This window comes from Syngnathoides biaculeatus, chromosome 11, assembly GCF_019802595.1.
Source record: "Syngnathoides biaculeatus isolate LvHL_M chromosome 11, ASM1980259v1, whole genome shotgun sequence".
Lineage (NCBI taxonomy): Eukaryota > Metazoa > Chordata > Actinopteri > Syngnathiformes > Syngnathidae > Syngnathoides > Syngnathoides biaculeatus.
The window spans coordinates 314655-337520 of record NC_084650.1 but is presented as its reverse complement, the minus strand read 5'-3'; the positions used below and the strand labels follow the sequence as shown (position 1 = coordinate 337520).

The 22866-nt window shown below is 40.7% G+C and overlaps 1 protein-coding gene across 8 annotated transcripts; it reads right to left on the bottom strand.

Moving 5' to 3' along the window:
• Positions 1–8621: 8621 nt before the first annotated feature.
• On the bottom strand, positions 8622–22802 carry rtn4rl2b (reticulon 4 receptor-like 2b). 8 transcript variants are annotated; one of them, XM_061835258.1, is made up of 6 exons: positions 22526–22802; positions 17544–17646; positions 17024–17326; positions 15001–15227; positions 14689–14922; positions 8622–9574 (listed from the first exon to the last, which is right to left on the bottom strand). In XM_061835258.1, exons 3-6 carry the CDS (start codon positions 17073–17075, stop codon positions 8711–8713), a joined length of 1377 nt encoding a protein of 458 aa, XP_061691242.1. In that variant the 5' UTR covers positions 17076–17326; positions 17544–17646; positions 22526–22802; the 3' UTR covers positions 8622–8710. The 8 variants fall into 8 exon arrangements, with proteins under 8 accessions (XP_061691242.1, XP_061691245.1, XP_061691243.1 ...); XM_061835261.1 differs by lacking the exon at positions 22526–22802 and adding an exon at positions 20678–20695; XM_061835259.1 differs by lacking the exon at positions 22526–22802 and adding an exon at positions 20477–20652.
• Between the last annotated feature and the right edge of the window lie 64 nt (positions 22803–22866).

Sequence of the window (22866 nt, the reverse complement as noted above, 5' to 3'; positions counted from 1 at the left end):
CTTCGCACCTGTGCAATCTATTTTTCACGATGAACCAGGTGTTTTGGAAAAGTGTGAATAGCGAATCCATCCTCCCAAATGTTCCAGCAAAATCCAGCAATACTACGAGCTGGCATTTTGGCTAACACACAGAAAAAACAGCTACTTTCCTGCTGGTAAAACAGGTACAAACACACAAACTCGCCAGTGTGGGCGTCTGCAAAAAACGTCACTTCCTGTTTCTTCTCCAACACAAATGCCTCGAGAGGATTTTCATGGCGGGAGATGCAAAAATCCATATACGAAAAAATCATGTTGTGTGGTGAAAAAAAGGATGGGTCCATTCTGGCCGACCTTTTAAAAAATTAAAAACATACAAAAAAATTATGTTTTACGTGTCAGTGGACCTTTAAGCAAAGGGGTTTGCGCTGGCTGGGCCATGTACCTCATACGGGGAATGGAAGAATTACAAAGGACCTACTCCATGGAGAACTGACACAAGGATCCGCCCCATTGGCATACCCATATGCTGCTTTAAGGATGTCTGCAACGGAGACCTGAAAACGCTTCAAATTCACGTGAATTGTAAACTTGATGTTTATTATAATTCAAATAATTTTTAACATGTTAAAGAATTTGAAATTATAATCATTTAAAGTGAGTACAGTATAATTTTTTGGGACATTCGATTTATATATATATATATATATATATATATATATATATATATATATACATATAGTGTGTGTGTGTCATGTGTAAAAATTGTGGTTTCTCCAACAACAAGGCACTTGTCTCTATATTTGTCCGAAATAAAAACTCATGTGTTAGATCAGGGCCCAATTAGAAAATTGAACTGAACTATTGTTAAAATGATTCAAAATTTGTCTCTTCCAATAGATGCCCTCATTCTACTCTTTTTACCAATCATTTCATGTTATTATTATTATGGCTCTCATTAAAATATCATATCATGATAGCTAATATTTATTTTGGTCTGTCCTGAAAAATCACATTTCTGGTACTTGTAGCTGAAATCTGTGTAAATATGGTAAGCACAGATGATTACTTACTATTAGTAATCGCGAAATGTCCACATTTGTCAAACAGATAATGTATGACATCCAAAAGATAGAAGAATACATGAGGAAATCTGACAAGTACCAGATGGATGTGCTCAATTTCTTTGAATCCAAAACCAAATACCATATGGGGTTTTCAAAATAATAGCAAATGCGTGGTTCTTTCTCCATGATGTGGCATTGACATTTATAGAAGCTGTGAAACTGTAAATGTTTGACGACATCAGAGGCTGTGACTGTGCCAACAAAGGCTGTCAAATTTCCCAGAGAGGCAGCATAGCATGTCTGATTCATCTGTCCTCAGAATCTTCCTCCTTTTTTTTTTCTCCAACAAACTCATTGACTGTACATTTTGACGATTGGTTCAGGCACAAGCTCGTCTGCATTGCAGCTGTCATGCACATGAGCTTCAACCATAGGGTTCACATCTATCTATCTATCTATCTATCTATCTATCTATCTATCTATCTATCTATCTATCTATCTATCTATCTATCTATCTATCTATCTATCTATCTATCTATCTATCTATCTATCTATCTATCTATCTATCTATCTATCTGCTATTTCAATTAAATTGATCTAAAAATGAATTATAATTGAATATGTTGATATACGGTAGTTCTTGTTTTGGAGCTCATTGGATGGCCTCAATATCAGTCAGTCAATATCCTGTTGGTGGCTCGACACCAAGTAGCAGTCACTGACTTAAAGCGGGCTCAAGTTTCCGTGTGAAGGACGAAAGGAATGGGTCAATGCACACTTAAGATGAGCAATGATGTATGTTATGCCTGTAGGTTATTCTATTCTATTCTATTCTATTCTATTCTATTCTATTCTATTCTCTGGGTGGTATGGTGGAGCAGCTGGAAAGAATTGGCATCACAGTTTTGAGGTCCTGGGTTCGATCCCGGACCCGCCTGTGTGGAGTTTGCATGTATTTCCCGTCTCTGCGTGGGTTTCCTCCAGGCACTCCGGTTTCCTCCCACATCCCAAAAACATGCAACATTGGACACTCTAAATTGCCCGTAGGTGTGATTGTGAGTGCGGCTGTTGTCTGTTTCCATGTTCCCGGCGATTGGCTGGCAACCAGTTCAGGGTGTACCCTGGCTCCTGCCTGTTGACAGCTGAGAGCACGCCCCGCAACTCTTGTGAGGATAAGCAGCAAAGAAAATGGATGGATGGATATTCTATTCTATTCTTCTAGGGCCATGGATATCCTTACCAGTTTGCCTTTTCCAAATATGACATGTACAAGCGTAAACGTCACCAAAATACGTCAATGACACACCAACTCATAAGGGCGAGCAGACGTTTGAAGCATGTGCGAGTGAGAGAGCCAAAGAGAATTGGTATTCAGACAAAGAGTGACAGCATAAAAAGTACACACAAAAGAGAGAAAGAAAGGAAAGGGGAAAATGGCACAGAGATTTTGAAAGACAGGGAGTGGGCACTATCTGTATACATCATCAGCATTAGATGACTTCCTCTTTCCTAAAGGCCTTTAAATCCAAATTTGTGTTGTTTTACCCAAAAAAGAAAACAAAAAACTATTTCATGTGCTAATAAAATGACAAATTCAGTGTTTTTAGGCTTATAGCAGATGTCCATGTTCTTGTGCCATTGCATGCATAGAACGATAGTTAGCGCTGTATGTGTCCTCTGGTTCTCTGACACTGATTGCGTCATTTTATCCAGGTTGCTGGAATTAAGTCTTATCCAGAGTCTAATAATATATATATATATAATATATATATATATATATATATATATATATATATATATACATATACACAGTCTCTTGTGAAAGTATTCGGCCCCCTTGAACTTTTCAAACTTTCGCCACATTTCAGGCTTCAAACATAAAGATATAAAATTTTAATTTTTTGTCAAGAATCAACAACAAGTGGGACAGAAACGTGAATTGGAATGAAATTTATTGGATATTTTAAACTTTTTTAAAATAAGGAACATTGAGACCCCACATGGTGATATCTTGGATGGGGCTCGACTCCGATTGAGATTGACCATCATGTTTAGCTTCTTCCATTTTCTGACGATTGCTCCACAAGTGGAACTTTTTTTCACCGTAGCCCTTTCCAGCCGTGTGAAGTTGTACAATTTTGTCTCTGGTGTCTTTGGACAGCTCTTTGGTCTTAGCCATGTTATAAGTTTGAGTCTTACTGATTGTATCGGGTGGACAGGTGTCTTTATGCAGCTCACGACCTCGCATCTGATTCAGGATAATACATGGAGTGGAGGTGGACTTTTAAAGGCAGACTAACGGGTCTTTGAGGGTCAGAATTTTAGCTGATAGACAGGAGTTCAAATACTTATTTGTCACTGTATCACATATAAATTGTTAAAAAAATCATACATTGTGATTTCTGGAATTTTCTTTTTAGATTATTGCTCTCACTGTGGACAGTGGACATGCACCTCCAAATTTCAGACCCCTCCATGATTTCTAAGTGGGAGAACTTGCAATATAGCAGGGTGTTCAAATACTCATTTTCTTCAGTGTAAACGCTGCACTAACATTTGTAGTTAGACAAACTTAAAATAACCAGAGAAGTATAAAGTGTTCCTTCGTGTAACGCGGGGTGTTACGTTCCAATGAATACCCGTAGGTAAAATCCTTGTGGTAGAAGTAGATTTTTTTTTCCTTTTTCTGTTTGTTTCGTGCATTAAACAGTGCCTTGTGAAAGTATTCGGCCCTTATGAACTTTTCAACCTTTCGGCACATTTCAGGCTTCAAACATAAAGACATAAAATAATTTTTTTTGTCAAGAATAAACAACAAGTGGGACACAAACGTGAAGTCGAATGAAATTTATTGGATATTTTAAACTTTTTTAACATGAAAACTGGGGCATGCAATATTATTTGACCCCCTTGCATTAATACTTAGTAGCGCCACCTTTTCTTGCAATTACAGGAGCAAGTGGCTTGGTATATGTCTCTATCAGTTTGAAATTCTTGCCCATTGTTCCTTGCAAAACACCTCGAGCTCAGTGAGGTTGGATGGAGAGCGTTTGTGAACAGATTGTCGATTTGATTCAGGTCTGGACTTTGACTTGGCCATTCTAACACCTGGAAACATTTATTTCTGAACCATTCATTGTAGATTTGGCTTTATGGTTTGGCTCATTGTCCTGTTGGAAGATAAATCTCCATCCCAGTGTCGGGTCTTTTGCAGACTCTTGTCCTGTATTTGGCTCCATTCATCTTCCCATCAAATTTAACCATCTTCCCTCTCCCTGCTGAAGAAAAGCAGGCCCAAACCATGAGGATGTCATCACCATGTTTGACAGTGGGGATGGTGTGTTCAGGGTGATGAGCTGTGTTGCTTTCATCCCAAACATATCGTTTTGCATTGTGGCCAAAAAGTTTGATCTTGGTTTCATCTGACCAGAGCACCTTCTTCCACATGTTTGGTGTGTCTCCCAGGTGGCTTGTGGCAAACTTTAAATGAAACTTTTTCATGGATATCTTTGAGAAATGGCTTTCTTCTTGCCACGCTTCCATAAAGGCCAGATTTCTCCCACCTCAGCTGCAGATCTCTGCAGTTCATCCAGAGTGACCATGGGCCTCTTGGCTGCATCTCTGATCAGTCTTCTCCTTGTTCGAGGTGAAAGTTTAGAGGGACGGGTGGGTCTTGGTAGATTTGCAGTGGTCTGATACTCCTTCCATTTCAATATGATTGCTTGCACGTTGCTCCTTGAGGTATTTAAAGATCGGGAAATCTTGTGTATCCAAGGTACACAACATGCTCATTAGAGATGTGCTGCTCACCGATGACACTGCTGGAGTAACCCACTTCCAGTCCCTGATGGATCATCTCTCCTAGGCCTGCAAGGACTTCAGACTAACAATCAGCCTAAAAAACAACATCCATGAGTTTATCTACCTCGACTCAACCATCACTGCCAAGCCCTCCCCACATGTGGAAATTGACCAGAGGATTGGGAAAGCAGCCATAACTCTTACCTGCCTCATATCTCATCTGTTGGAAAAGCACAAGCTGTCAATTAAGACCAAGATGGCCAAGATGGTACCATCCTTGCATCAGGAGCACACTGTTCTACCACAGGGAGTCATGAACCAGATATGCCAGGCAAGAGAGGAAACTGCACACGTTTCAAATGCACAGCCTCCGTAGCATCCTGGGAATATCCTGGCAGGACAAAGTGACCAATGCCAAGGACTTGTCTCACAGCGGTCTGCCCAGCTTCACACAGAACTTTGAGAGAAAGGGCAATTAAGAGCCTCCAATTAATGCACGTTTTTGGGATGTGGGAGGAAACAGGAATGCCTGGAGAAAACCCACACAGGCATGGGGAGAACATGCAAACTCCACAAAGGTGGGTCCAGGATTTAAACCCCAGTCCTCTGAACTGTGAGGCTAACCCTCTAACCAGTTGATCCACCATGTCTATACACAGTATAATTATTTTTTTCAACAGTCCTCTTACACTTTCATGTTTTGACATCATTAGACCAGGATGACACCAAACAATTGATTAACAGTTTCCCATGAGGGTGCTTCCAACAGGATGTTCTCTGAAGTCAGTAAGTTTAGAATGCCATTAAGAGACACAGAAAGGCAACGAAGTGGACCTTTCCTAGTGTGAATATTGTTCTTCAGCACCTTCCTAGAGTACTGAAAGTTCTGCAAAAAGTGGAAATTGGAACATTGAAAAATTGGACATGAGTACTGTATTTAAAACTTAGGGTCAACTTAAGTTTACCTGTTTTGGTAAGGGCACAATCTCGGCCCATCCTGAAATCTCACTGAAAGCCGCATGTCTTTAACTTTTTGTGAGTAGTGCACAGCATATAACCACATAATCTAAATGTAATTGTTTTGTTCATGGTGGCATGGTACGGAAAACTCCTTCCACGACACAGCAGGCTCAAAATCAAATTTTTTTTTTGCTTTAAATCATTCTTTGGCAGACATTTGCGGTGTTTGTGACTTTGGAAGTTTCACTGTACAACTTTATTCAAGTGACAGGGTGGTTGTTCATGTACAGGCATGGCGATTTATGTGTGTGTGCATCACTATCACATTTGAATCATCATTATCACAGTCACGATTGCGATTGCTGTTGCGGGGGTGTGTGAACTCCAGGTTGAAGTTATCGCCGCATCTTGACATTATGTACTCTATTTGTCGTCGTGCTTGAATCACATTTTAGCACCGCCCATTTACCCAACCTTCCCACATCCCTTCCTATAACAGACTTATGGACAGCTCGAACACTCAATATAGCACTCATCTGTGTGAAGAATGAATAGTATTGTAATTGGTGAACCTTACCATATCGAAACACACTGTCACATGAATGGCTCACATTTCAAGGATTCACACATAACAAAGACAATGAATGACAAACAGTGACTCAAATCAAGATTAAGATCATCTGTGGGGGACCATGGTTCAAGATCCCAAGTGGACCATCCCCGGTTCTCGCGGCTGTGGTGCCCTTGAGCAAGACACTGATAACACGAACAGCACGATGGGCGCTTCAGTTTCCCCTCTGCTCCAGTGTGTTCCACTAACAAATGTGTGTTCACTATGATGGGCAAAATACAGAAAACAAATTTCACGTGCATGCATGTTCATGACAATAAAAATTATTCTTCATAATCTTCCAGTGTCAAAACTAATCACTCACCAGTTACAATAACATCAAAATTTATTCTAATATCCTACTTTTGTAAATGTTCATTTTATATTATTTACATTTAGTGAAAAACTTTTAAACAATTTAATTGTAATGTGTGTGCCTTATGTTCTATTACAGCCCTTTACTGATTGACACACCTGAGCTAGACTTGGGCAGTTATCGCAGCGAAACAAAGAAACTCCCGCTCACATATGTATGATAATGTATTTATTATTTTCATAAACAAAGCAAAGCACATTTTCTCTAGTTTTTCATTGAAAAACATCATTTGATGACCAAGTCAAATACAAAATTTTGAAAACACTGCCTAAACTTGACAACTGGCTTCAGCAAGTACTACAGTTTACAACAATGTATTTCACACAGTCCAAAAACATGTCTAATCAAATAAAACTAACTGCTGTTCTTTATTATAAATAAATAATAAAATTGAAAATGTTAAATTATTTTACAAGTTTGGAAACCTTTAACATGCAAGATGTGCAACATAAAAATTAACTCTTCGTGAGTGAAGCGATCGCTACTAATCAAATCAAAAAAATAAAATAAAAACATTTGTCATTACGTCGACCTTAACACTCACGCTGATGCTTGTGTCTATTGCTAAAGGCTACTGAGTGAAAAGAGGAAAGTAAAACTAATAAGAGCACTGCAGAGAAGTGTGTGATGTTTGACTTTTGTCGTGTGACGAGTGTTTCAAGTTGCTTCAGTTGTTTCAAAGTTGCTTGTACACGTGTGGGCGGCTGTTCTGTTGGCATCTGTGGGATCACGCAAGACTCAGAATCTGAGAAAAGAGAGTCACTCTTGACTGCAAATCCTGCACTCGGCCTCTCATTTTCTTTTTGGGAGCTCTGCTCTTATTTATTATAATTTTGGCCAGAAATTCTTTGTCACTACTTCTTGCCTGTCATATGTGCGAAATAATCTTTCTGCGACTTCCCAGTAGGGCCATATGAATGCTGGTAAATTATTGTAATCTATTTCCAGCAGCCTGCTTCCTGTACATGTCTGTGCCTGGTGGATTTTTCTATCCAATCATATTTCAGCCTCTTAGCTGCCATTTCTAGCTAATCTGCTCAGGGCCTTCAGAATCAATAGTGCTCTCTAATGTAACTTTTACTAATAGGACTGTTTCCTAAACGAGTCAGAGTCCAAATTTGTCCTCATGAGGCCTTGATCAATGTCCGAATTATATTCCTGTAATTAGCATTACTGTTATTAAGTATTAATTGCTTCTATAATCATGACACAATGGCAGTGGTATTAAGAGGTGGATTAAGTTGGCTACAGCCCCTGTGAAAGCCCAGCCCAAATACACAGCCTATAACTGCATATAAAAGACTTCAACAGTATGTCAACCCAACTATTAGGACGTACCTGGTGATCACTTATTCCAAAAGCCAGGATCGAACCCGGGTCCTCAGAACTGTGAGGCCAACGCTTTTACCAGCTGACCCACTGTGCCGCCTCAAACACAGATCAATTTATGATTTTTTAAATTTTTATAATTGTTTGATTTTTACTTACAATTGTTTCTATTTTCCATTCTTTTCCTGGCTTGGAAATAATGAATTAAAATTCCATACTTTCCATCCTTGTGTAGTAACCTCTGGATTGCCCCACCAACTTACTGTGTAACTGTTCCTTAACAGTTCCTTTTTTTCACTTATGGTCTCCATTATACGGTCTCTGTTTTTGTCAAGACTGTACACACTCGTAAGTGGCAGCCAAATCAACAGTAATAATTAATTTCACATCACCTCTGATATCTGCTGTTTAAAACAGATTTTGGCTACCTCGGTTGTTTCTTGACACGGTGTACTGCCATAAACTTGCAGCTCGAAGAGGTAACTAAAAGGAATCAGGATCCTGTTGTGTTTTTTATTTTGTTTTGATTTGAAAAAAGGTTCAGGAGCAGAATTGAGACAACAAAGAAAAGTTGAGGGAATGACAGATTCAGCCAAAAAGTAAATGGAGGGAGAAAGTGACTAAACAGAAAAAAAGGGGGTGGAGGAGGGCCGGACTGGTGGCAAAGGATGAGAATGAGGATGCAAAAGCTGGATTTGTGAGTGAGCACTCAGGATCAAAGCAACGGATAGCGGCATCTTCGTTACCATAGTCGGCCCAGTACTCTTCTGGGTTGAGTTTAGGGAGAGCCGCTTCGTCATCTGATAGTTCATACTTAGGAGGAAACAAGTCAAAATGGGTTTTGGGGAAATACTGTGGCTTTCCTCCAGGGAATGCCTTTATTGTCTCTGTAGTCTTCTGGTTATTGACCTTGGAGGAAGATGCGGGCTTGTGCTTGGAGAACCACCAGCGGGTCTTGGTGCTGAAGGTGGTTGTGGTGGTTCCAGACAGCAAGCTGGGGTCAGGCATGGGACAGAGGGCGAAGTCCAGCTCCCGGAGAAATCTTAGATCTTGCCCACGATGCTGGGATGGCGACGAACATATCAGCTCTGAGGAGGAAATGCGGACCTCACGGAACCACTCCCACAAGGTACGGGCCTCACAACCACAGGACCAAGGATTGCCGTTCAGACGGAGGAAATTAATGCCCTTGGTATCTTTCATAGCTTGGCCAGGGAGCTCAGCAAGGGAGTTGTTGAACAGATAAAGAATGGAGAGGCGACCCAGGTCACGGAAAGCACGACGGTTGACCTGCCTGATTCGATTGTCATGGAGAAGGAGCCGGTCCAGATTGACCAAGCCACGGAATACATTTTCAGAAAGGATCCGGATGCGGTTGCCATGGAGGAATAGGTGGGTGAGGTTGACCAGATCTAAGAACAGGTCATCCTGGAGAAAGTGGAGTTGATTTTCCTGAAAAAAAAAAAAAAAAGCCAAAAGATAGTGTGAAAAAAAGCATTGGCATTATAGAGTTGGCTAAAAATGCTATTCGCCTTGGGTCAATAAACAAGAATTTATTGGATTTGTTTATGCTTAAACTACTGTTATGTATAGCAGTGTCAGTTAGTTAACATTATTATGTGAAAACAGCAAGAAACCCATTTTGATGAGTATTTGAACTTAGATTTTGGGATATTTAATTCAATGAAAGAGTTTACCCCACATTTATATTGTTTTCATGGACAATGAGCCACAAAAAACCCTTCATGTGATTGAGTTTTACTTTTATTAAAGTGTACATATTTTGGAAGATTTAATTTTTAATTGCTTGTATACAAAAATGTTGCTTTCCAGAATTCTTGCTCATCCATCAAGTGTGAAATCATATTCAGAGCTGCCAAATGGTATGAGACGACAGTGTTTTGTTACAAAATTCACTGAATGTTGACTTTTTATGGCTGTGACGCTGATTGTTCAATGTTGTTGAAGTGTCATTCCTGACGTGTAAAGTACATGTACAGCTGCTTGGTGCACAGTATTACGTCCAGACTCTCTCTCTTGCCTGGCAGCTCCATCCTCACCAATATTCTACCAGTATACCCACTATCTCTCCTCTGGACAAATGAAGTCCGCACTCTCCAACTTTGTCTCCAGAACAACTAACCTTGGTTGACCCTCTGATGGGCTAATTTGTAATCCTATCCAACCTGCTCACTCCTAGAGAGAATCTCACCATCTTAATTTCTGCCACCTGTCATGGACCAGAACACGGGACTGAACCCAAATGCACGACTCACGAGACTTAGGAGCAGTTCGGGAAACGTCTTTAGTCAGTCTGACGTCAAAATACCAATAGACAGTCCACGGAGGCAACAGTGGTAGAATCGGCAGGCGTAAGAGACAGGTCAGGAGCGAGGCGGGGTTCGGTACACGGGAGAGCAGGAGCCTGAACAGAAAGTTGTGGTAATGTGACATAAGACAACAATCTGGCACAGTCAGACCGCATGCGTGGCCATTTATGTATGAGCCGTAATGGCTGGGACAAGGCACCGGTGTGCGCCTCCGCTGATTGAAGCAAGTGCGTGCCGCATCAGCGACTGGTACAGCCAAGACAAGGACGGGACGGCCACGACACCATCTCCAGCTCTGCTTCCTGTTGTCTCTTCAGTGCCACTGTTTCAAATCCGTACATCATGGATGGCCTGACCACTGTCTTATAAGCTTTTGCCTTCATCCGAGCCAGATTCTTCTGCTACACAACCCACCTGACACCTTCCTCTACCCATTCTAACCTGCTTGAACCCATTTCTTTACTTCCTTACCACACTCACCATTACGCTGGATTGTTGCCCCCAAGTATTTGAAGTCCTTCACCCTATAACCCTCTAGCCCGCTCCCAACCCTCTAATTCATACACATATTCTCTCTTACGTTAACTAATTTTCATTCCTCTCCTATTCCAGTGCATGTTTCCACCATTCTATATTTTCCTCCACCTGTTCCCTGCAGATCACAATGTCATCTGCGAATATCATCGTCAACGGGGATTCCACTCTAACCTCATCTGTCAGCATAGTCATCACCACTAGAAACAGGATGGGGCTCAGGGCTGATCCCTAATGGAGTCCCACCTCCACCTTAAATTCCTTTGTCACACCTATAACACACCAACTACTGTTCTGCTTCCCTCACTTATGTCCTGTATTATTCTAACATACTTCTGTGTCACTCCAGACCTCCGTATGCTCTACCACAGTTCTTCTGGGTACTCTGTCATAGGCTTTCTCTTTTTCTACAAAGACACACATCTAGCTCCTTCTGCCCTTCTCTGTACTTCCAACAATATCTTCAGGACATACATATGATGCATCTGTGGTACTCTTTCGATGCATGACACCATACTGTTGCTTGCAGATACTCACATCTTTCCTCAGTTTAGCCTCCATAACTCTTTCCCTTAATTTCATTGCATGGCTCATCAAATTTATTTCTCTGTAGTTCCCAAAGCTCTGCACATCAATCTTATTCTAAAAAAAAAAAAAAAAAGGGACCAGCACACTTTTCCTCCATTCCTCAGGAATCTGTTCACCACTATAATCGAAATACCTCCACAGGTAATGTATCTCATCAGGACGAACTCCCTCAATCCATCAATCTAGCACACCACTGGCACAAGTCAACAGGTTTCCATCTATTTCCTCCATCACCCTTACCTGCTTCACATCCTTCCCATCATCATCCCTCTGTCTGGCCAAAGCGAATAGATCATTTTCTCCCTCTTTAGGATGTCCAACCTGGCATACATTTCATCATATGTTTCTTGTTTGGTCTTTCTCACCTTTACCTTCACCCTATGTTGCATCTCCATGTTTTCCTTTCTACTCTTTTCAGTCCTCCCAGTGTACTACTTCCTCTTAGTTAACCTCTTTCCTTTGTATGATTTTCTGTAATTTGAGGTTCCACCACCAACCTCCTTCGCTACCAGAAGCTACACCAAGTACTCTACTCCCCGTCTTTCTGGTCACCTAGGCTGTAGTGGTCCAGTATTCTGGAAGCTCCAGAGAGATCCTGTTCCACTCTTCCTTTCTCAGCTTCCACCACATTTCTCTGCTCTGCCTTTGTATTCTTGTTCTTCCTCCCCACCACCAGAATCATCTTGCACACCACCATTCTATGCTGTCTAGCTACAATCTCCATTACCACTACCTTACAGTCAGTAACCATCTTCAGATTACATCGTATGCACAAGATGTAAGCCACCTGTGTGCTTCTACCTCTGCTCTTGTAGGTCACCCTGTGTTCCCGCTTTTTCTAGAAGAAAGTGTTCACTCCAGCCATTACAATCCTTTTTCTGAAGTCTAACACCATCTATCTCTCGAGGTTGCTTACCTTCGTCTTCACTCCTCTCCTTCATCAACATGTACATTAAAATCAATAACCACTGTTTCTCTGTCTGATTTGATCAGTACTACTTCATCCAGCTCCTTCCAGAATTTCTCTTTTATCTCTGTGTCACATCCTACCTGTGGGCCAAAACCGCTGATCACATTACACATCCATTCATCCATTTTGTGAGCCGCTGATCGTCACAACATCTGTGGGAGTGCTGGAGCCTATCCAGTGATCATCAGTCAGGCGGCGGGGTACACCCTCAACAGGTTACCAGCCAATTCCAGGGCACATTGAGACAAGCTACAGTCGCACTCACAATCACATATAGGAGAAATTTAGAGTCTTCAATTAAGGCAAGTTGTTGGGATGTGGGAGGAAACCGAAGTGGCCAGGGAAGACCCATGGAAGAACGTGAAGAACATGCAAACCCCACACAGGCGCAACTGGGATTTGAATCCCGGCCTCCAGAACTCTGAGGCCAATGCTCTAATCATTTATTCCACCGTGCCACCATTATACATAAATCCCTCAATTTCAGGTTTCAGCCTCTTCACTCAATCAAATACTGTTCACCTCCAAGATGTTTCTTAAGTAACTCTTCCTTTAAAATAATGCCTACTCATTTTTTCTTCCCATCTACTCCATGGCAAAATAATTTGAACCCTGCCCTTAAAGTTCTTGCCTTACTCCCTTTCCACATACATCCCTGGGCATGCTATATATTAATCTTTCTCCTAATCATCATGTCATCCAACTCCTAAACCATTCCTGTCATAGTCCCAACATAAAAAGTCCGCTTCATTCAGTTTTAGACTGTGTACTGTCCTCTTCTCTTTTTGCCTAAGAACTCACTTTCCATCTCCTATCCTAATTTCCAACAGCGGTGCCTGTGGTGGACGTTGCTAACCTGGCCCACGACCATTCTGGTATGGCATCCTTTGAATAAATGCTTCTGTTTGTTTGGCAAAGTTTTAAGATGGATGCCCTTCCTGTTGCAACCCTCTGCATTTATCAGGGCTTGGTACCAGCCTACAAATTGCACTCGCAGGACTGCAGTCTTGGAAGCAAAGACAAACTTTCGAAAATAAAAGTATTAGTGTTAGCATCTGATCAGCGCCACATATTTGGTGAAGTTGTTGACGTGGTGGTGTGTGTTTAGTGGGGTGTTGGGGGGATTATTTGCATGCGCCACACAAATAGATCCTTCTTTTCCTTTCGGCTTGTTTCGTTAGGAGTCGCCACAGCGTGTCATCTTTTTCCATCTAAGCCTATCTCGTGCATCCTCCTCTCTAACACCCACTGTCCTCATGTTCTCCCTCACAACATCCATCAACCTTTTCTTTGGTCTTCCTCTCACTCTTTTGCCTGGCAGCTCCATCCTCAGCACCCTTCTGCCAATATATTCAAGTCACATAGATAGATCTGCTTTCTAATTGAGGAGTTGGTACCATGTTGCCTTTACAAAGTGAAACTGCAATTGACGCTTTCGCTGTTTTTCAAGGAGCTCGATTGCACATCAAAGGTTTACGCTTGCTTTTTCATTCAGGCCCCAGTAAGTAGCTCTGCACCTCACCATTATGGTCGCAAAAGCTGTACTCAGCATTGGCTCTGAAGTTGAGTGGGTTGGGGTGATCAGTGGCTGATTTGTAAAGCCATGGCTGCCTGTCAACACTTGATAATTTCAGCAAGGGTAATAATACTTACAGATGGTGAAATTTATACTACTTTGGACGTTTGGACTATTGTTTGAGTTTGTGAAACAAAATAATCCAAAATATACAAGACTTTTCAGGGTCCCAGTAACTGCCATTGTATGCCTAATGGTTAGTATGTCCTTCTGATATTGGCTAAATTTTAGTTTCAAGAATTGCCGTTAAACTTGGAAATATGAGTTTTCTATTTTGCTTTATGATTAAATACATTTTGAACAACAACAAAATAACAGTTGTTATGCTAAGGGAGCAGCATGACTGAAGGATACATGCTGCCTTGCAATTTGTTGTTGGTTCAACTCTTGCTATCCCTTTGGAATGGTCTTTTTTTCTGTTTTTATGAGAAACCAACCTTGTTTGCCTTGAATTTCTCCACCGTGGGACAAATAAGAAAATCTATTCTAACAGTGCAGCAGTTCAACTTTATACCTTTGTGTGTTCACAATGTGCAGTCTATAAATGTGTACAGATGCATTTTTTTACCTGCAAATAGAGAAACTGCAGGCTATACAACTTGTAGAAGAGGTCGTGAGGTAACATGGCAAGCTTGCATCGGTGCATGTGCAGACTCTGCAGCTTCTCCAACCCCCTGAAAGCTCCACTTTCTAAGCGCCTCAGGGTGGGGTTGTCACCCAGGTCTAACTCCTCCAACACCCGAAGGTTACTAAAGGCGCCGGCCTCAATCCACGTGATGTTATTGCCATAAAGCCAAAGCACCTGTATAGAATCGGGGGGTGGAAGTAAATCGTTTAAACACTGAAATGAAACTATACATTGGCCATGCGCTTGTCTTACCTGTGTTTCAAAACCAAAGGAATCAGCACGGAGCTCTGTGATGCGATTGTTTTGCAGGAACACACGTTGTGAGTCATAGGGCACATTGGCCGGAACGATGGTGAGGTTCTGGGACTGGCAGCTGACCGTCATGGGCGTAGGATAACACACACAAAGCCTGGGGCATGCAGCCACATAGCTGGGCTTCACCACTACCAGCCACAGGATCAGCCACAGAGAAAGTCCACCTAAGAAAGACCAAGTGGAAAGCCAAGAAAAGATTATTTTTAAAAAACAAAACAAACAATAAAAAAATAAAATAACAGAACTACAGTTCTGGGATTCAGTGGTGGTTTGGAAAATGTGGACCTCAAATTCGGAAAAGTTTCGAGAGGTTTCAACTCTGGCCACCTCCTCTAGTTTTCTGTGCAGTCTGGCCACTCGCCACTGATTTTTTTTTTCTGTGCCCTCTCATTTGTGACTAGTTCCCTGACCCTTGTGAATAATTAAACATGACAGAAACCATTCAAGCACTCGTATCCACCTGATCACTTTACATAGGGTGTCCTGGCTAGAATGTCAGTTACATAACTCTAAAGTTGAGCTGTGCAGAGTAAACAATAAAAAGCATTTATTTTTGAATGCATACATATGTAAATCTGCAAAAATGAAAAGATTGAGCAAATGTTAATGAATCCATTGAGTTTAAAATAAGGATGCCCTGGACAATGAACCTTTCCACTGAATTTGCAAAGAGAGGGCACACATTCACACACGTAAGAGTAGTAATTGGACCAAGATCAATTTCATCCCTGCTTCAAATTTTCCCCGGTTTCTCAGCTCAGATAGACTACGGTGGTAAAACTAGACTCATAAAATTTAGATGAACTTCTCATTCAACTGTTAGACGAAACATTTTCCAGTGGTTCACCCCTTGACCTCCGAACCATTCGAACTATTACAGTATCTACAGTACTCCAGACCTTCAGAAAAATGTGAGACAGGGATTTCATGAGGAATAAGACACTGATCCAGAATCTTGGTTAGTCTTATTTACCACATGGCAAATTAAGTTCAGTATCATTTATGCATAACCATCATTCAGTAGGTAAAGGATATTTGGAGGAATTGGACAAATTTGCAGAAACTTAAAAAAAAAACTGAAAAAGACTCACTGACGACAGTATCAGATAAACCTGCATAATGTAATGAGAGCAGGTAATGAAATAGTATTATGTATTACTTGACCAGTATTAAGCTACAGTAAAAAAGTACAGGTTATACTGTATATATATATATATATTCTTGAAGTGGTGATAATATGGATGATAATGTCAATACCAGGATTGAAAAATGGAAGATAATTTGTGGTGAATTTCTATTAAAATTTAAGATTGTGAATTCAACCAATAATAGACAAAAGTATAGACATCTTTTTTTGGCTATATGAAAATATCTACACAAACCACAATTAAAAAGAATTACATTTTCTTTTTTTTTAGAACTTCATCAAGGTTTACATATTTAATTGAACAATCAATTCTTTAATTTAAGAACCAAACATGAATATTGACTTAAATAGTAAATACTACTTTCCTGACCCAATCCATTCAAGTGTGCATGTCCCACCCCACTCCAAAATTACAAAAAGCATCTTTCCTCCAGCCAGCCTAAAACCTTTCGTGCAATTGGCTCTTCCTATTCATTTTTTAATTGCACTATTTTATTGCAGTGTTGAATTTCCCCTGAAGCGATTATGAGTTAATAATGCAATCTTTCTGGTTGTTTTAGACAGGATTATGCTAAAATGTGTTTCCCTAACACATTAATAGTCAACCTTGAATTTTGTAAATTCCTGGGTTATTCATCATAATTCCCAGGGAAAGTTTCCAACCCTAGTAATTACAGTACACACACAAAATATTGTCAATTAAAGCACTTTTACAGTATAGGTTGCATCTGAAATGTTCCATCTTCATGGGTAACCCACTCAAACAATGGGAAAAGAACACAGCACAAAAGTGTTCGGTGCACGCCAACTCACTTTTGAAATTGTGGCCTGTTCTGGAGCTCCTCACCATCCTGCGTGTCTCCATGGCGAGTAAAACCCAAAGCGAGTTAGCCTGCGCGCCAAGGAAGTGCCTTTTTGCTGCTATCTCTGCTGAGGTTCAGCTCCGGGGACTGAGTGGCTGTGCCTTCAGGGGGAGTGAAACTCCTGAGTCCACGTGAGCTTTTATATACTTGGCGGGAGGCTGGTCGCCCACCAGGCAGCGTAGGCAGAGCGGTGGACGCCGTCATACGTCAGCATCCGGGCTGGGAGGAGGGATGGGAGTCACCGGAGGAACAGCTATGATAGGAAGTGGAGGAGGTTTGGCTTCTTCCCTTATATTACCCAACAATGCAGCATCAAGTGGTGGGAGGTAACAAAACACTCCGTTGCGCCAATTACGAACTAACAACTTAGTTTGAATACCAATAAAACATGGACTGTACATGAACGGTATGGCTAAGTAAACATATTTCAAAGATCATGAAATCCGGTAGTGGGAACTGAGTTTACATACCTGGGCCTTCAGTGACCTAATCCACCTCTTAATAACACCATCACATCTGAAAACATTATTCTCTTCTCATCCTCACAAGAAGCATGGGAGTGCCTATCTGTATCTTTGGGTGGGAGGAATAATAATAATTGTTATTATTATTATTATATGACTGTAACAAAGAGTACTCGGTTAAAAAAATTATTCAAGTACTGAGTAACTTTTGAGTTTATTAAATTGTAGCATGAACATCAATAAAAATTTAAATAATCGGAATAAAAGAGGGCAGCACGGTTGAGCAGTTGGTAAAGCATTGGCCTCACAGTTCTGAGGTCCCGGGTTCAATCCCGGACCTGCCTGTGTGGAGTTTGCATGTTCTAAGATAAGTAGTGAAGAAAATGGATGGATGGATGGATGGATGGATGGAAAAAAATTAGGTTCATTTTATAATACACAATGTAACTTTTGTATGTGAATATGTGCAAATTCACATATTTGTGAACAATATAACTTAATCTAAACCATACAGTACTGTACATCCATTTTTTGTACTACTAATCCTCACAAGGGTCGCAGGTATGCTGGAGCCAATCAGAGCTATCTTCAGGTGAAAGGCGGGGTCCACCCTGAATTGGTTGCCAGCCAATCACAGAGAATATCGAAATAAACAAGCATTCACATGCACAATTACACCTGAGGGCAATTTAGAGTCCCCAATTAATTCATGTTTTGGGATGTGGGAGTTGCCCGGAGAAACCCCACACAGGCCCCGGGAGAACATGCAAACTCCATACAGGCGGAGCAGGAATTTGAACCCCGGTCCTCAGAACTTTTCGTCATACACTCTAACCAGTCGTCCACCGTGCCACAAAGAGGTGCTAATATTTGAAAAATAAAGGCAAATTCTGCTCTCAGAAATTGTTCTATATGTTGTTTCCACTTGTGAAACAGCATAGCACTGTTGGCTCACTGGGTATACTACAAAAACAGGAACTGGGTAAAGTGACTACAAAACGTATACACAGTTCTGCTCAGCTGCCGCTTTCTTTGTCATGTCGGAGAAAATGTATTAATTGTTAAAGGAGAAGTCTGGTCGTTTGGATTAACAATGTATCTGATAGGTCATGTCTATGAACTGTACCTTGACAATGTGATGTTAATCCCCTCCCATTTAATGGTGGTTTGAGAAGGTTTTTATCAGCAATTACAAATTTTCATGGCCGCCGCCATTTTAGCGAGTCACACAACCTATATGCGTGGATGTGACGTATTACGTGCCCCTCAAAGGCTCGCTTATGGTGGGACAGAATTATGGCCAGTGCTGATTTCTCAGAATTATCCTCATCTGATGAAGAAATATCAGTATCGGTTGATCGGGAAGACGGAGGAATATGTGCAAACAGATTTGAACCTGTGACTGTAAATAATGTTGAATATTCGGCTGGGTTTTTGGACGGGAATGATGTGGAGTCTGACTACTTGGAGGCCGACGTGCGGGACACACCATTCATCCATCCTATCGATTTTGGAGTGCGTTTCGGCCAACGAGGACTGCACCGAGGACAGCACTTGTAGCCATGAAGGATGGTAGAACCCATCAGTGAAAGGTAGGCCTTATATTGTGGGAAAGATTGTTTTAGTCAACAGGGTGGCCAGGGTCCGTGATAATGAATTGAATTGGAAATCCTGCCTCCACAACAGCGGGACAGTAGCGCAGCTGGTAAAGCGTTGGCCTTACAGTTCTGAGGACCTGGATTACTATTATTTTTTTCATCAGTGAAAGGTAGGCCTTATATTGTGGGAAAGATTGTTTTAGTCAACAGGGTGGCCAGGGTCCGTGATAATGAATTGAATTGGAAATCCTGCCTCCACAACAGCGGGACAGTAGCGCAGCTGGTAAAGCGTTGGCCTTACAGTTCTGAGGACCTGGATTACTATTATTTTTTTTTAATTTTGTGTGCATGGGCTTGCATGTTCTCCCCATGCCGGCGTAGGTTTTCTCCGGGCAGACCAGTTTCTAGTCCTTAAATGATTCTTTTTCTTACTGGGCAGAACATGCCACTAAACATTCCGTGGATTAATTCTATCCGAATTATGGCAAAATTTCACGATACAGTAAAGTATTTTACCGTGTCTGATTGTGGTGGTTCCGCATGTGAAAACACTACAAACCGGCGATGATTTCTTTGTTTGCACACGTATTTCGTCACATCTGCGCACGTAGATCATGTGACTCGCCAAAATGGCAGTGCCAATGAAAATTCATAATTGCCGATAAAAATTTTCTCAAAACACCATTAAATGATCGAGGATTAACCTCAAAATTTCAAGGTACAGTACATATGACATGACCTATTGGATACACTGCCAACCAGACTTCTCCTTTAATATATATATATATATTTTTTTTTTTTCAATAAAAAAAAAATTAAAAACATTTTCCACCATTAATGGGACCTGGAATTTGTACAACTCATCTGATTTATAGCTGTATCTTTTTTGAGAGTGGAGGTGAAAATAACTGAAAGGAACTTGTATATGTTTAACTTGGACTTGATGTTGAATTGATTTCTTGGCCAGGTCACCACTGCAAAAGAGATATTCTGTTTAATTAGTCTTTTAGCAGGTTAAATAGCCTTAAAATTAAATATATTAAAATAATTCTGGTTAAACAAGGATCACACACCCCCTATTATAACTGTCATGTGGCAGTGTTCATATTTCAAATTTATGTTCAATCAAAGGGCCACCATTTCAAATTTTCAAGTCCCACAAAGGATCAACATTTGCTTTATGCACTATAGACACCACATTTACAAAGAGAGAGAGAGAGAGAGAGAGAGAGGAGAGAGAGAGAGAGAGAGAGAGAGAGAGAGAGAGAGAGAGAGAGAGAGAGAGAAAGAGAGAGAGAGAGAGTGGAGACAGAGAGAGTGAGAGTGGGGCTTGTGAATCACCTGCTGCAATGAACCCGTAGCACAGAAAGCAATCTTGGTATTTTCTTTTAAATGCAGCTTACTTTCTACAGGCAGTCTGTGACCCCTCTGTTGTCTCATCGTTGTCTTGTTTACACTATACAAATGAAACTCTCCAGTAAACTGGTTCTGGCTCATTTTAATAGGGCTATCTTGGATTGCAGATGAAAGAAAAAGACGCACCAAGTCAAGCGCAGAAATAATGCGAGGGCAGAAGTGGTTGTCTTTCAAAATAAGACACCTGGAAGAAAAAAATATAATAGTTTCTTATTAATTATTTGCGGCCTGGTGCAAAATAATCTACGGATCGGTACTGGTCCGTGGTTGTATATGGATAAATATGGACAAAGTGGATTCAAAACTGGGTCAAACAGAAGTAGCTGTCAGATGGGGCTTTTCTTGACACATAAATATAAGTATAGAAATAAAATGTCCTGATCTGAAAATGTGATTGATATTCGGGCCAATGATCGTTATTTTCAGCCTATGGACATCGGGTGCAAAAGATAAATTTTCATTTATTTTCTGACATTTTAAATGCTATAAAGTGACAAAATCCAAAGGTACAAATATTTAGCCAAATGGAACAAAACTAGGGTGACATGGTGGATCAGCTGAAAAGCATTGGCCTCACAGTTCTGAGGACCCGGGTTCAATCCCAGCCCTCTCTGTGTGCGTTCTCCAAGTCCTCCGGTTTCCCAACACAGCCCAAAAACATGCAACATTAATTGGACTCCCTAAATTGCCCCTAGGTGTGATTGCAACTGTGACTGTTGTCCGTCTCTGTGTGCCCTGCAATTGGCTGACAACCAGTTCAGGGTGTAAAGCTACATCCTGCCCGTTGACAGCTGGGATAGTCTCCAGCACTCCTCCGACACTTGTGAAGATAAGCGGCTAAGAAAATGGATGGATGGATGGAAGGAATTAAAATAGGTTCATTTTATAAAACACAATGTAACTTTTTTCTTTTTTTTCTAGCTGTGAATATCAGAATCATCTTTTTTTTTGCCAGGTATGTCAAAAACATGCAAGGAATTTGTTTCCAGCAGTTGGAACTGCTCTAGTAAGACATACATGTCAAGTATGACAACAGACAGGCAGTCAATTAGCGGAATTCTTTTGAGTCATAAAGACATTGCGATAACAGTCATGGAGCAATGAATGTTGAAAGATATACATGTGTGTCTGCACGTGAAACAGACGACTAGTTTATTTTGTCCCCTTGCACCACACTCATTATTGTTCATAATTGGCTCGTTATTATACACTTGACACCACACCACACGCCCAACCACTTCAGCGAAGTTGAAAGCATTGTATTTCTAAATCGGTGTGCAAAGACTAGCCATCAAAGAGTCTCGAAAAAATAAAAAACAGGTTAGCGATTCTCACACATTCAAACAACTTCACCTGAAATAAGTTTATCAAGTGTCACTTATTTTGTGACAAGCAACGTTGTGGTCATTAAATCAATAGTGCCATTTGTAAAGCAAAACAAGTGTATTTATGCAGTGCATTTCATACGCAAGGTAACTCAGTGTGCTTCACATAAAATAATTTCAAATTAGAGAATAAAAATTTAAAATGGGAAAAATAAAAATGACAAAATAGAAATTAAAAGATGAACAATAAAAGTACAATTAAAAACACCGTGCAATTCGAGAAATAGTAAAAGTGGAAATACTATAATAAACATTAAAAAGAAAAGAGTTAAGCAAAAACATTCCCGCTTGGGGCTAAAGCCCCCTCTGTTGGCAATTTATTCAATTTATGTGCAGCATGATAGCTAAATGCTGATTCACCATTTTTGCTTTGGACTCTGCACTCCACTATTAGACTTAAGTCAATCGATTTGAGATTCCTACTGGGTTTGTATTCCATAAGCATTTCTTTTATGTATTCGGTACCTATAGCATTTAATGATTTATAGACCAGTAGCAGAACTTTAAAATATATTCTAAAGCTGAGTGGAAGCCAGTGCAAGGCCTTTAGGATTGGAGTTATATGCTCTGACCGCTTTGTTCTGGTCACCTTTCGGGGGAGTCCAGTCAGAAGACCATTCCAGCAGTCAAGTCTTCATGAGATGAAAGAATGGATGAGCTTTACCTGATCTGCTTGACACAGACAAGCCTTCACTCTAGATATGTTCTTTAGATGGTAAAAGGCAGTTATTTGAATTTGAATAGGGTTTGAAATTAAAATGAGATTGAAATGTTACGTGGATTTGAATTTTAAATAGGATTTGAAATGTTAAATTCAATAATTCGCTGTCTGAAATTCAACTTCGTTGTTAAAATTCAGTTTCGTTGTTAAGAAGACGGGGCTACTTTGGGTTACAGACATAAGCAAAGGATGTCAGAACCCAACACCCA